The 15056-nt window shown below is 45.5% G+C and overlaps 1 protein-coding gene, 1 long non-coding RNA gene and 1 pseudogene across 5 annotated transcripts in view; 2 read left to right on the top strand and 1 right to left on the bottom strand.

The window, feature by feature from the left end:
• Nucleotides 1–5407, top strand: part of LOC309605418 (olfactory receptor 10V1-like) — a 105357-nt pseudogene extending 99950 nt beyond the window's left edge. Inside the window, exon 2 of the transcript XR_014249627.1 lies at nucleotides 5084–5407. The product of XR_014249627.1 is annotated as an olfactory receptor 10V1-like (transcript). The remainder of the gene's footprint in view (nucleotides 1–5083) is intronic.
• OSBP (oxysterol binding protein) overlaps nucleotides 1–8677 on the top strand; it is a 36206-nt gene extending 27529 nt beyond the window's left edge. Inside the window, exons 10-14 of one of the 3 annotated variants that reach the window (XR_014231355.1) lie at nucleotides 2375–2478; nucleotides 3864–3959; nucleotides 4715–4896; nucleotides 5677–7159; nucleotides 8384–8677. Coding sequence is in view for 2 of the 3 variants with exons in the window: in XM_082341133.1 (XP_082197259.1) it covers nucleotides 2375–2478; nucleotides 3864–3959; nucleotides 4715–4896; nucleotides 5677–6142 (848 nt within the window). In the remaining variant the exon portion in view is untranslated. Of the gene's footprint in view, nucleotides 1–2374; nucleotides 2479–3863; nucleotides 3960–4714; nucleotides 4897–5676; nucleotides 8354–8383 lie in introns of those variants that run through there. The other 2 variants (XM_082341134.1, XM_082341133.1) reach the window with 2 other exon arrangements.
• A 643-nt stretch (nucleotides 8678–9320) lies between these two features.
• LOC309605462 lies at nucleotides 9321–15006 on the bottom strand. Its single transcript, XR_014231371.1, has 2 exons — nucleotides 13518–15006; nucleotides 9321–12980 (listed from the first exon to the last, which is right to left on the bottom strand). It is a non-coding gene; the product is annotated as an uncharacterized lncRNA (long non-coding RNA).
• Between the last annotated feature and the right edge of the window lie 50 nt (nucleotides 15007–15056).

Below are 15056 nucleotides of genomic sequence, written 5' to 3' on the forward strand. Positions count from 1 at the left end.
CCTGCAGCTAAGGTATCAACAAATATTTGAGTGCCCACTATATGCTGGTAACTATTCTAGTTGGGTACATAATGGTGAACAAGAGGTACTTTGCCCTCATTTAGCTTGCATTCTTAAGTAGACACAAAAGTAAATAAAACAAGTACTTTGATTTCATATAGTGGTGGTTCAGTGAAGAAAATAGAGCAAGCGGAGATGGGGTTAATGGTGGAGGAAGGAGAGTGTTGTGTGTTCCCTTGTAGCGGAGTCAGGAACTTCTCTGAAAAGGTTACATTTGAGCAGAGACCTGAGAACAAAAAGAAACAAAACCAAAAGATGACTGGCACAGAGAACCCCAAAGATAAGGGCCCTGGGGATGGAGCAAGCATAGCACGCATGAGAAACAGCAAGGCCACAGCAGCTGGTTCAGAGTGAGGAGGGGGACGCGGTGGATGAGACCAGAGGGTAGGCGGGGGCCTGATCTTATAGCGTCTTGTACACCGTGGAAAGGAGTTGAGTTTTATTCTAACTACAGTGGGGAGTAATGGAGAGATTTTATGGTGTGGAAAGTTGATATGGCATGTTTTAAACAGATCGTTTTGACTAGAGACTTGAAGGGGGCCAGAGTGGAAGCTGGGAGGCCGAAAAGAGGTTCGGGCAAGAGCTGCTGGTGGCTTAGACTGCAGTGGTGAAGGACAAGCGATTTAGGCCATAATTAGGCAGAGCAAATGTTTCTGAAGATGGCTGTGAAGAGTAAATGAGTGAGGAGAGCCTAGCACAGTGTCTGGTACACAGCAGGTGTTCTCAGCAGAGCTGCCATTGCTGCTGTCAGGGTCATTGTCACCATTGTTATCCTCATCAGCGTGACTGCTGCTGCAGCCACCGGGGCTACTTTAACCTTTTGTACAAGAAAGACACGCCTCAGCCACATTCAGTGTTCTTTTCTTTAGTGGTTACAGAGGGAGCTTAGAGTTATACCATTACTGGAATTAACTGTGTTATTTAATGTATGTACCTTCTGAAATTTTTTGATTATTTTGAATCTCCACTCACCTCTGTTGAAGCCACTGATTTTGGTTTGGTATTCATTTGAGATTATAGGAACAGGAGAAGACCTTACGTACTGAGTGCTATCAAGGGTACAAATCAGGACCAGCCCCATGGAGAGGCACATAGCAGAGGGTGTGGGAGGATCCTGGACATGAGTTTCCATGCCCTCTCCCCATGAAATCAGGGCCCAGCACCTTCCTGGCACATTGATGTGTTTAACATCCTAGAAGCTCCACCAGGCTTCCTTGTCCAGAGATTTTATTGGGGTTTCATCGTGTGGGCACAGTTGATCAAACCCTTGGCCACGTAACTGAACTCAATATCCCGGCCTCCTTCCCTCCCTGGAAGGAAGGAAATATCATTCCCAGGAGGTCAGGAGGCCAGGTCTAGCCCATATCAGGTGACCCGCAGCCGCTGCTCTCTAATGACATGGTTGGTCTTTCTGGCCCACCCTTGTCCTAAGTCATCTTGTTGGCATAAGCTATCTAGGGGCCCACCTGAGGCACCTCCTTGGCATATATCACCAGGGCCTCCATGAGTAACAAAGACACTACTGTCGCTTGAGAAATTGCAAGGGTTTAGAGGTTGGACAAAGACCAGACAAGTTCTTTATTATACATCACATGCTCACAAGTTCTTTATTATACAGCACATGCTCACAAGTTCTTTATTATACAGCACATGCTCACACGTTCTTTATTATACAGCACATGCTCACACGTTCTTTATTATACAGCACATGCTCACACGTTCTTTATTATACAGCACATGCTCACACGTCTGATGAGTGGTGGAGCCAGTGCCCCTGCTCTATCCACTACTCCCTAATTTTTTTTTTTTTTTTTTACTATTAAGGCCCTTAGGTAGACAAGTGATTTGCTTAAAGTCACACAGCTAGTTACTCACAATAGAGCTTGTCCCCAGTACTGACTACCAGTGTGTGCTCTTTTCCATAATGCCGCTTTATTTTTTCATGTTGGGGCAGATGTGACCTGTTCCTGTAAATTTTGCAGCTAGTATGGCAGGTGCAGTTAGTGAAAAGATTGGGGTTTTTGCTTTCATTTTTATTTCTACATTTGCAGAATATTACTTCCCAGCTAAGCTGTATCAGCTGTCAGTGTTTGTCCTCATTAGTTATATTTTATTCATAAATTTTAAAATCACGTGAAAAATTCAATCAGTGCTTCCAACATGTATAAAGGTTATAAGTCCTTTCTGACTTACTGTTTTCTTTTTAAAAGTAAGAAATATTGATAAAGTAAAATCAATCCATCATTGTTTCTAGCCAGCATGGTGCTGTTTTTCTAATATTTGGCTTAATTTGTGTACCGCTCTGTGCCTCTAGGTAGCATCCACTGTATCTTCCATGCAACTGGGCACCACTACACTTGGAAAAAAGTTACCACGACAGTGCACAACATTATCGTGGGCAAATTGTGGATCGATCAGGTGAGTAAAGGGACTCAACGTGCTTCTGAAGTTCAGAAGAATACCTCCCTACGTCCATCTTTGTAGTATTTAGGACATGTGAACTGGCCCCAGACTGCTGTTACTGGTTTATCAGTTTTGCCTAAGGAATTTCTCTCAGGCAGTAATCCCACCCCCAAACTCCCCGAGTTTCTATACCACAAACTATTACCTATAAATGACCAGATTGCAACATTCATTCAGTGACTACTCTACTAGGGCTGTTTTAGGTACTACGAAGAATACAAGAAAATAATAAACATGGCTCCCATCCTTCATCCTTTCATTATTCATCAAACATTTGTTGCCAGGCTGAGTGCTAGGTCTTGGGAATACGAAGTCATATGAGGCATTGTCCTGCCAAGAGTTATTTTATCATTGGAGATATATGACAGATATGTGTAGGATGAAAAGTATTTGACAAAATAGACTAGTGTAAGAGCTGTACTAAAATACTATCTAGGGGCTTCCCTGGTGGCACAGTGGTTAAGAATCCACCTGCTGATGCAGGGGACACGGGTTCGAGCCCTGGTCCAGGAAGATCCCACATGCCGCAGATTAGCTAACCCCGTGCGCCATAACTACTGAGCCTGCGCTCTAGAGCCCTCGAGCCACAACTACGGACCCTGTGTGCCACAATTACTGAAGCCCGCGTGCCTAGAGCCCGTGCTCTGCAACAAGAGATGCCACTGCAATGAGAAGCCCGCATACCACAACGAAGAGTAGCCCCCGCTCGCCGCAACTAGAGAAAGCCCACACTTAGCAACAAAGACCCAACGCAGCCATAAATAAATAAACAAACAAACAATCTAATTCATTGTCAATTTGCTCTTAAGACAGTGGTTGCAGTAAATTCAGAAAAGAGAGGGAATACTGTCTGAGCAGTCAGGAAAGCCTTCACGGTAGATGTGGGAATGAAGCTGAGTCTTAAACAGCTTTTTGGGATTTACAAGATAGAAAGGAGGAGAAAATGCAATGAATAAAGTGTAGAAAGGCCCACCATATGTAGGCCTGAAACCGTGAGTAGAATACTTTAAGCACAGAGTTCATGAAGGGTACGAGTGGAGGATTGGTTTGGGAAGGTAAATTATTGTGTGAATATCAATGTGTGTGCTGAAGGTCGAATTATGCCACTGAACATGTGACACACAGTTTTTTTAAAAAAAGGTCATTTGGCCTTGATTCCAACCTGGAATACCAGGATTACAAAGGGATTCCACAGCATCTCAGGGTTGGCTAAGACCTGAATCTTAAGCACGGGAAAGCTAGAATGTAAGATTGAAAGGAATTATGAGGCATGGGGCTTAGCATATATTCAAGTCATCCAGTCTTAATAAAACCAATCTATGATTCTTTTCTTTTTATAGTCTGGTGAAATTGATATTGTGAATCACAAGACAGGAGACAAGTGCAATCTTAAATTTGTTCCTTACAGCTACTTCTCTCGGGATGTAGCAAGAAAGGTAAGAGAAGTTGAAATTAAATTGTTTTTCACTTAGTGTGTATCCCATAGAAAGTCTGCTCCTTTGGAGCTGGTGTAGATGGATGGATTGTGTGTGTTCAAAAGAAAGGAGAGGTAAAGCAGAAAGCAAAAGACAACAAGTTAGAGAGTAAAAGTCAAGAGCAATGAGGGATTGGCATTTCCTGGCGGTCCAGTCATTAGGGTGCTTTCACTGCCGTGGGCCCGGGTTCAATCCCTGGTCGGGGAACTAAGATTCTGCAAGCTGCGCAGGCGTGGCCAGAAAAAAAAAGAGCAATGAGATTTGAAAATGGGAAACACTGAGGAAGGACGAAGGAAAGGGTTACCGGAAGAAGGCATGGGTACTTTGACCCCTGTGAAGTCTGAGTGAGAGTTCTGGTACCACCGCAGTGGAATTGTGCCGTGAGTTTTGATGGGAGAGTGAAGAAATCTGTTTGTGGCTCTCTCTGATTTCTGGAGAGAAGAATATAACATAATTCTGAGTACAGTCAGATCCTTTTCCTATGTATATCATTACAACAAAAACCTATACAACAAAATGGTAATGAAACCTCCAACTCATGACTCAGTTATTTTAAGCAGCTCAAGAAAACATAACAAAATAATTTGAATGGCTCCATGGAGTTTGTCATAACAGGATTTAACCAGTATTTACCCTGGGACTTTGGTTTCCAGAGTAGTCAGGTAAGCTAACACAGCGAATGCCGTACTCCAGGGCCCTGCTTTCCCTCCTTGTAGGTGACAGGGGAAGTGACAGATCCATCAGGAAAAGTTCACTTTGCCCTTCTGGGCACGTGGGATGAGAAAATGGAGTGTTTCAAAGTACAGCCAGTCATCGGGGAAAATGGGGGTGACGCTCGGCAGCGAGGCCACGAAGCAGAGGAAAGCAGGGTCATGCTGTGGAAGCGGAATCCTTTACCGTGAGTATCGGTGTGGGTCCCGCCTGGGTCCTGCTGTGACCTCAGCCTTGGAGCAGTGTTGTGGCATGTCTGCCTTCCTTCCCACTTAATTCTGTGAGGGACTGAGCGTGGGAAATCGGAACCTGGAGAGATGACCGGAAGGCTGTCCCTGTGTGGTTGGGTTGTAGCGTGCCTTGTCCCAGGAAAGTTCAAACTACTCAAACCACGTCTGCCAAAAATATTTGGTGTTTCCTAAAGGTCCCTTGGATTGTGATTCAGAAGGATGTTTTTCTATAATTTAGAGTAAAACTATTCAGAAGTGGCTAGAGGAGAAAGATGCCTACCACCTGTGGCCCAAAGGCCTAGCAGCAGTGTAAAGGTCCCTGAGATAATGTGCAGGACTTTGGAAATAAATTAAGATGGAGGCCATTTGTCTCCTCTCATGATTTAATATGTTCAGTCCTCAGTAATAGCCAAGATTATCCCAGAAAGAGGTTAAAAAGAAAGCAAAGGAAACAGGAAGAAAGAAGTTTTATTTAGTAGAATGTTTCATCCTTCCTAATTTCACCTGAGCATAGCACAAGCCCAGAAAACTATCCAACTGAGTGATCCTGGGGAGGCGATGGGGAATGGTCCAGTCGGGTCTCTTAATTAGGTGAACCTGATGTGGTCCTAGAGTCTTTCCATCTGTAGAGCCGCCTGGATGATGTAGCCCTTGGAGTGAACTTAGTTGGTGCTCTGTAACTAACAAGGGTCTCAGCTCTGGCATTACCCTTCCTCTTTCTCACCCTTTACTTTTAGGAAGAATGCAGAAAACATGTACTACTTCTCAGAGCTAGCTCTAACTCTCAACGCCTGGGAAGCTGGCACGGCCCCCACAGACAGCCGATTACGGCCTGACCAGAGACTGATGGAGAATGGGCGCTGGGATGAAGCAAATGCTGAGAAGCAGCGCCTGGAGGAAAAACAGAGACTTTCCAGAAAGAAGAGAGAAGCCGAAGCTATGAAAGCCACGGAGGATGGTAGTGGACGCCTTCTACTCTGTTTCCCAATCCCGATGCGTGGCAAATGCCCATGTGTTTTCGGCTCTAATTCTGTTTTTCTTTACCCTCTTTCCCTTTTAGGCACGCCCTACGATCCCTACAAGGCACTGTGGTTCGAGCGGAAGAAGGACCCCGTTACCAAGGAGTTAACCCATATATATAGGGGAGGATACTGGGAGTGTAAAGAGAAACAGGACTGGAGCTCGTGCCCGGACATTTTCTGAACCGGCCGTGACGAAAGGAGGAGGATCGCAAGGAGAAGAAGACAGGATGCGCGGGAAAGCTGGCAGTTGTGACTCTCTTACGGAGAGCTTTCCTCAAGTTTGTCTGTCTTAACCAATCATTTTTTCCGAATCAATCACCAGAAGCAGACACCGTTGGTGGTGATTGGCTGGTTGCCTTAGCTGATTGAAACTGAAATCGACATTCTAGATACTGTGTGTGTGAGGGAGAGGCGTCATGGCCGAGTGTTAGTGTCGCCCCACCTCCGCAGAGTCTCGTGCTCCTGACTCTTCCCTCTCCCTCTGCCCCGGTTTGAGATGCTGTCCCTCACACGCCCCTGACAGAGCCTGCCCAGCCAAGACCTGCGGAAGAGGATGGTGCGGGGGCGTTCCGGTGCTGTTCAGAGCGAGAGCTGATTCTAGAGCTTCCCTTTAAAAAGAAACACGTAAGACTTACCAACAGAGGCATTGTGAATGCTCGTGGTGGAGCTCAGGCGTGACGTTATGAAGTGTTCACAAATGGGGTCAATGTAACGGGCTGTCCGTGCAGAGAACACCGTGGCACTGGAACACTTGCGAGAGGGACTGTTTTGCAAGGCCGGGACGTTCAGAGTTAAATTCTTGGAAGTTTCGATCTTCACTCGCGTAAAACACCCTGCTGCTGTTCTCCATCTTCTTTGACAGCAACCAGGGCCACTTGGGTGGTCGGTAGGAGGGTTGCGTTATCCTCACAAAGGGGTTTTACGGACTTGCTCAGGCGGAGAACTTCTGAGAACACCAGGCAGGATGGAAGAAGACTGCTGGCCACTTTCGCTTTCCCCGTTCCTCCTCACCCCCATCCTTCATTGCCTTTCCTCTCTTCTCCCTCCGCACAATACTGATGCGGGTTTGTGCCCTGTGGAGCGAAGCATTACCTGTCCCATTCTGATATACTTCAGAATCTGAGAGAAGGAGTTTATCTGGAATAAGTTTTCACCATCTCTCAAGCCCCAAGGACTGGAGCCACCTCTGGAATAATGCGTTAAGTATCTGTATATTATATATATGTAGAGAAAAATCTAATTTTTCTTTGGTTTGATTTTCCTTCTTCCCATTAAGAATCTTGATTTTTGATATCACTTGTCTCCCTGGGACTCTCTCTTGGACACACTGATGTGGATCGGAGCCCCCTCTGCTTTCCCTCTTTCAGGGGCAGACAGATTCCAAACCTGAGCAGGACCCCACCCAGCGGTTGCTGAGCAGGGACTTTGTCCATGGTTTGTATCATGAGGTGCCCACTGCTGTCTAGACTCTGCTCTTCTAATTACCTGACTCTTGAAAATGAAATCCATAACCTCTTTCCTACCTTTTTTCCTTCTCTTACTAGGAAGAGTATGGGTAGAAAGTCAGGAGGGTAATTTCCAGTTTCAGCCTGCCTCTGTCCAATTCTCAGCACACAGAGCTGATCCCCAGAAGAGCCTTCTTCCTAGGAATCGGAGCTAAAAGCGCTGTCCCGTGGGGTGGGTAAGAGAACTGCTCCTGCTGGGCCCTGGTTTCCTTCATTTTTTTGTTCTGTATTTGTTTAAGTTGTCTTGTTCAGAAATCTAACCCCTGTGCCACCCACCCTTGGTTGAGGATCACAAATCGAGGTGCCTTCCTTGTATGCTTTTTGTTAGTGTTTTTTGTTCCTGTTCCTTAACTGCCGAGCCTCAGCCAGTGTGGGTGCTAGGGGGGAGAATCATTCCAGAGGAAGCCATCCCTGCGGGGAAATTGGATTTATACTGGGTAAATAGTACTCTTATTCCTTCCCCACCATCCCTCCCTTCCTAGCTGTGATGAACTTGAGAGAGGGACAACTCCTGGGGAATTTCCTCCTACGAACTCGATTCCCAGCATAAGCAAGGGATTATTCCAGGGCTGCTTCTTTCAAGGAGGCCCATAAAAGCGTTGACGTAACTGGGGTGGGGGGCGGAGCTTTAGACAGCGGGAACTCCCCAAACAGACGGAACTTCCCTGCTCTGTCTCCTGCCCCCCCTTCCCCGTTCTTCCGCCACCATCTGCACTACATTTCCAGCCTGATCCCCAGTGAGGTTCCTGCTAATGGAAGAGGCTTCGAGTCCTTCAGGTGAAATAAAGTCACATGAAAACAAAACAAAACTATATATATTTTCGGTTTTTTTGCCTTATTGTTTTTTTCCAAGAAAACTACTAAATTAAATAATTTTTAAAAAGTCATATTGTTTGTCTGATTCACTTCTACTTAAGGAGGAGACAGTGGGAAGAGGTGGAGAAGTGGTCCCTCGGTGATTTGTTCTTGGCAGTCTGGGAACTTGATCGTCATGGGAGATGGAAAGAAAAACTGGGCGCGGATTTCCAGATGTTTCGACTATTCAACAACATTCCGGAGGACCTAATGACCACATGAGTAGTTTTAACAGCCCCTGATGCTTCAGTGCCATGTCACTGTCAGGGTCCCACCTTGCCATAGGGGAACGGTTTCTAGTGTTTTTGATACTGGGCCTGTTTCACCTCAAAAAATAAAAGTTTTCTTGAATTTAATTTCTCTTGCCCATTTAGGTTTTCAGGATCTTAGCTGTTCCATGTAAGGATTCAAATTCTATATTTTGAAACATAAGCAATTGAGTATTGATTTGAAGACCTTGGAGAGAAGTAAAAGACAGTGAAAATGCTTGTTTTTCTCTGCACAGTTCAGGGAGGGGAGAAGGTGGGCAAAGTGAACGAAGGGGCATGGAGTGGCCTCCGATGAGGGTGAGCGCCAATTCCTGCCCGGAGGGGGCGCTGCACCTCACTGATCATCTGTTTCTTCGCCCAGAGTGCTGAGACTGGAGCTCTCAACTTTGCCAGGCTTCCACTTAAACACTTTCAAGAAGTATATGTTACAATTGTCATGTTGAATATGAGGAAAGGCTCAAAAAAGAAACTGAATAAATCTATTCAAGGTCACATAGCTGATTGGTTAGTCACAGTACTGGAATTCAAAGCTGGGTTGGTTTAACCCCAGAGTTTGTGACCTTTACAAACTTGTGCTCTGTGAGAAACTGGGTTGGAAGGCGGCTGGTAGTTAAGTCATTTCCTCCTGGATTATACATCGTGCAGAAATGCATATCTCTGTTTCCAGAAGCTTCTTAATGTGGATAATACCATTTTGGGAGTCCCACGTGAAGGAAGGGGCATTGGAGCATTCTTTTTTTTTTTTGGCCATGCCATGCAGCATGTGGAATCTTAGTTCCCCGACCAGGGATTGAACCCACCACGCCCCCTGCATTGGAAGCATGAAGTCTTAACCACTGGACCGCCAGGGATGTCCCGGAAGGAGCATTCTTGAAGTTCAGCCTTCTGGCTCCTTGATTTCTCAAGGCTCTCATGCCCACAAAATCAGCTATGTTGTCAGGGATTGTCTTTTCTAGCCTGGTTCTTGGGAAGGCCACTTAGCCTTGATGTTAAGTATCGGCAACGTTTTTTTTCTGGCAAGCTAAAAACCGTGGTAGTCGACCCTTGACACTTGGTGAGAGCTGCATCCTGCGATCTTGAATACCGTATGGTATGTAATTTCCTCCAATAGGGGCAGTCAATGTACCTGAAACATTTGAATAATCCCTCCTTCAGTCCTTTAATGGGCTACTGTGACATGATGGGTTGGGATGTGGATCCCGAGGAGTGTAGCTTACTCATGATTCAAAATTACACCTGTCAGGGACCTCTGAACTCCCACAAAAATGTTAAACCTATAAATTTCAAGGGTCTGCTCTACTTTCTGCAAGATAAGTGAAAATCAACCTATAGTATAGTCCTAAAAGGAAGTGTAGAAAAATCTTTAGAATTTATTCACTATAAGGTATATACCTTGTGAAACCCTAAGATTATCAAAATTTAGAGCTTGCTTCTAAAAGTTTATAAAGCTTTTGCCCAGTACTGTGCCCTGCCCTGTGGGACGCATCCCTCAAGCCTTCCCTGGCTTTCCCTTCTGAAGCTCATAAAATTATCTGTGGTTATGTTCTCCTCAGTCTTTCCTCCCTACTGTCTTTTCAAGTAGAGTGCTCCTTTTGGGGTTCACAATGATGCCCCAGGGGAAGGAAGCAAGCTGGTCAGATGAGGCATCTTTAAAGGCAAGAACTAAAGAGCTCAGAATCTTCTATAAGTAGCCTTGCAGAGGTCACACCTGAGTGACCAGGTGATTTAAGAAGTTAGTAAAGAACCAGTTGGCCCTGAGATAGGTATGGCTAGGAATGTCTCCATTCGTTCATTCATTCATTCAACATTGACTTCCAGCTTGTTACATAACATAACATTAGAGATACAAATGGGAAGAAAGAGCTCAGATAAACGGGCAATTACAATCTAGTTTGATAAATGGCATGAAAGCACTGTAGAGGGGCAACAAGCCTATAGGGAGTGGGAGGGAGGGGATAAAGACATGTCAGGGAAGCCTTCTATTCAATACAACTAGGAGAATGTATCTGAGTTGAGAGTTGCAGGTTTAATAGGGGTTAGGGGAAGGGCAACGTATAAGATGCTGCATGGATAAAGATGGAGAGCAAAGTCGAGGAAAGCATCCTGCGTTTGGATGGCTGCACGAATGGCTGGAGTTTAAGGTCAAGGAGAGGGCACTGATACAGTGATGGAGAGAGGTAAGGCCCAAGTCACGGAAGTCTTCATATACCACATAAAGAAACCTTGGGGGCTTCCCTGGTGGCGCAGTGGTTGAGAGTCTGCCTGCCAATCCAGGGGACGCGGGTTCGAGCCCTGGTCTGGGAAGATTCCCACATGCCGCGGAGCAAATGGGCCCGTGAGCCACAATTGCTGAGCCTGCGCGTCTGGAGCCTGTGCTCCGCAACGGGAGAGGCCGCGATGGTGAGAGGCCCGCGCATCATGATGAAGAGTGGCCCCCGCTTGCCGCAACTAGGGAAGGCCCTCGCACAGAAACGAATATCCAACACAGCCATAAATAAATAAATAAAGCACACTTAGTATAGTGTAATAAAAAAAAAAAAATTGATTAAAAAAAAAAAAAAAGAAACCTTGGTTTTCGTTTTCAGCAAGGGAGCCAGTGAAAGATTTGTAAGCAGGGTGATGGGTTCCAGTGTGGAAAATGATTGACAATTAAGAGATTGGAGAAGTTGTGAGAATGAAGAGAAGTGCAGGGATTCCAGTATTGCCTGGAATGAACAGCACTTGAGTATGATCATTGGTGGAGAGCAGAGGGAGGGAGGGAGGGAGGGAGGAACGTGTATTTTTCTGGCTCAGGAAACTTAGAAGGAAGGTGGTAGCAAGCTAAACAAGTCTAGAGGGAAAGATGGGTTCATTTGGGGGCATTCTGAGTTGGAGGAGCCTGAGGAGAGGTTGAGGAAGCGATTTAAAACATGGGTCCAAATGTAATGGCTACATTTTTGTGAGAACTGAGGAATGAGATGCTGAGAGGGGCTGCACAGTAAAATCACCTGCAAGTTAAAAAATATATAATCCTGAGCCCCATCTGCAGAGATTCTGATTCAATTAGGGTTAGGGCTAGTGCAATTATATATATATATATATATATATATATATATATATATATATATAAAAGCAAGGGTCACAAAATTATGAAATGGGAGGAGGAGGTGGGATAAATCAGCATATTAGGGGATATTATTAAACCACAGCTTGCTTCTCAGAGTTTGAGAGGTCTGAGCCAATTCCACATTTTGACAATGTCTGTATGTTTCAAATTTTTTAAACGCTAAGATGAGATTACAGAAATTGAGGTATACTTTAGTTAGGTTTAGCAAATCAGTGCTTTTAACATACAATGACTCTATATATACTTCATCAGGAGGTAACATTGAAAATTTACATTTGAAATCTTTACAAATGGCCTTCCTGTCTGTCCTCTTGCATACATTTCTTGAGACCACTTTGACAATATCTGAAAAATTCAAAATGTTCATGTCTTTGGGACTTGCGAAATCTGCCTTCTCACAAGAAAAACAAATACAAAAGGATAGTCATTGCAGTATTGTTTTTAATAATGAAACCTAGGGGAAAAAAGTCAAAATGTCCATCATTAGGAATCTGATTACATGGATTGTGTTATATCCATACAATCCAATACTGTGCATGGGTTAAAAAGAATGAAATAGGTCTACATAGCTGACATGAAAAAAAAAAAAGTCCATGATTTAGTTTTAAGTGAGAAAAGCAAATTTAAGGGTAGTTAAAAAACAGAGAAAAGTAAAATTATTTATCACATCTAGCTTATAAACAGAGGCCTTGCCTCATCACCTCTAATATTCGTTAAGTGCCTACCTCCAGCTGAACCTATAACCGAATCCTTTTTTGCTGCAATGGAACAGATATTATTTCATTACAGATATAAGGAAAACTTTTTCCAATGGAAGTCGAAATAGCTCAGTTGGGAGACCATTAGACTGAAAATCTAAAGGTTCCTGGTTCGATCCCAGGTTTCGGCAACGGTTCTGTGACTCTCCTCTTCTCAATAGTATGCGTACTTGTCTCCGCCTCTGTAAGGAGGGGATCTCAGGCTGCCACCCAGGTCTCACTTGGGCATGGATGATAATGAGCTTGGGTGGACCCGGAAGCACGGGCAGGTTTTCTTTCTTTTCTCTGGGAAGGAGGAAACCGTAAAGGGATTTATGTCTTTGCTTTTAAGCTGCTCTGTGTGGCCGGCCGGCTCTCCCCACACACCGTGCGCCGTTCGCTTTCTAATTCATCCCAGCCCGCCGACTTCTTTCCGACCACGTTCCAGGAGCTGCCGGCGTTGGACTGTCTCTCCGCTGGGACGGGCGCGCCGGGGCTCCGCAGGGGGATTTGGCGGTCACGGAGCCACCACGTGCGGGGCGCGGGGCTGCACAGAAAGAAATCCTCGATTTCAGCTTGGGGTTTAACAATAACAAGGACAGCTTTTGCTGATGGTGGCGGTGGCGGGGTGGGGTAGGGTTGGAATTCCTTTCTGGTTTATGTCTACACTAGCGTTACCAAATCAAATACAGGACGCCCAATTAAATTTGAATTTCGGAGAAACAATGACTATTTCTAGTATAAGCCTCCCAAAGATTGGCATGGGGACATAATACACATTCGTTATTTTTCTGAAATTCAAATTTAACTGTATTTTTATTCGCTAAATCGCAAACCACTATTGTACATCATATCCCCACACATCTCTCTGGGTGCGCCCCTCCACCCCACACCGCGCCCCCGGAAAGATACTCAGAAACTATAGTCAGGACGAAGTGGATTTCAGAAGAGACTGGTAATTTCTTATTCTCATCTCTCAGGTTTCAAAATGCATTTGCGTCCATCAGCTGATTTGTTCTTATCACCACCGGACAAGACCTTGGTGGGAATCACCAGGAAACACCCCAGGAATCAGCCATCTCACCTGGTCCCAGGCTTCCAGAGCTGTCCGCTCTCGCCTGGGATGGGGGTGGAGGAAAGGGAGATTTGGAAGCTGGAATGAATCTTAAAAAAAAAAAAAAAAAATCGTGTTAAGATGATGAGCCACTCCATTCAAGGCAGTGCAATGAAACACACGCTCAGGGAATGCCTTCTTTTCTGCCAGCTCCCAGGCTGGGACATGGAGAGAGAGGAATGAGACCTAGTCCTCACATAAAAGGCAACATGGAGAGCTATTGCTTTTGGACCTATTATTTGTCCTCCCCTTTCTGTTAATCTGTGCCAAGATGCCTGCTGATGAGGGGCTTCAGCCCCCAAAACTTTGCGCTCTTGGGTGGAAGGATGCATTTTGCTTAAGGGACTCTTTGAAAAATTCAATGATCATCAAAAGGAAGGAAAACAAAATGGTGGATGAATAGATCGGGCAGTTCAAACTTTGCATGATGTATGCCGCCATGTGTGATGGTGAATTTTATGTGTCAGTTTGGCTAGCTATGGTGCCCAAATGCCAGTCTAGGTGGTGCTGTGAAGGTATTCTTTGGATGTGATTAACATTTAAATCAGTAGACTCTGAGTAAAGCACATTACCCTCCATAACGTGGGTGTGCCTCGTCCAATGAGGTGAAGGTTTAAGAACAAAGACTGGGGTTTCCTGATGAAGAAGGAATTCTCCTCAAGACTGTAACACAGAAGGCCTGCCTGAGCCTCCAGCTGGCTGCCCTGCTGAAGCTGGACTCAAGATGCAACATCAACTCTTACCTGAATTTCCAGCTTGTTGGCCAACCCAACAGATTCTAGACTTGACGGCCCCCACAATGCCCTGAGCCAATTAAAAAAAAAACCAATAAATAATTCTCTATCCACCCAGACAGCATGCTTTAAAGTGTTACACACAGGTGGGCACCATACTCCTAGGAAATGTTGGGCCTTTGCCCTGAAAGGGCAAACCCTTCCCAGTTTCCAGCCTGAGGAATCCCTTTGGGAAGTATTTGGATACAAGCAAGAAGCTCTGAGAAGAAGACAGGTGTGTCTGCCTGCATCTCCAAGCTCGCAAGCCTGGCATACCCCTACTCACCTTTCAAGGCACAGTTCTAATGTCTTTTTTCCTGCCAGGTTCTGCTCTACCCACATTCTAGTCATTCCTCGGTGTTACCAAAGTATATATTCCTCTATTAAAGCATTGATTACACGGTCCCAAAGGTCTGCTACCAGCTCTATAGTAGCTCCCCAGTGCAAGGGAGGAGACCAGGGATGGTGCGGGTCAGCAAGAGCTTCCCCGGTGGGATGGCGGTTAAGCTGAGTCCTCAAAAGTGCTTTGGGCGGACGAGGGGGAAGAAGTGAAAGGGAGGTGGCATTCCAGTTAGAGGGAACACCGTGAGCCAAGGCCCAGAGGATTGAAAAGGTATAGCGGGATCTGTAGAACGAAAACAGTGGCGTGTACGCTTGAGAAGTGGAGGGAGGGGGGTTCAGCCTACCCAGAGTGGGGTGAGCGCGCGTGCGCAAAGGCCAGGCCCGTGAGGGCGGG

Source organism: Balaenoptera borealis (assembly GCF_965194805.1).
Source record: "Balaenoptera borealis genome assembly, chromosome: 11".
In the NCBI taxonomy this organism is placed as follows: domain Eukaryota; kingdom Metazoa; phylum Chordata; class Mammalia; order Artiodactyla; family Balaenopteridae; genus Balaenoptera; species Balaenoptera borealis.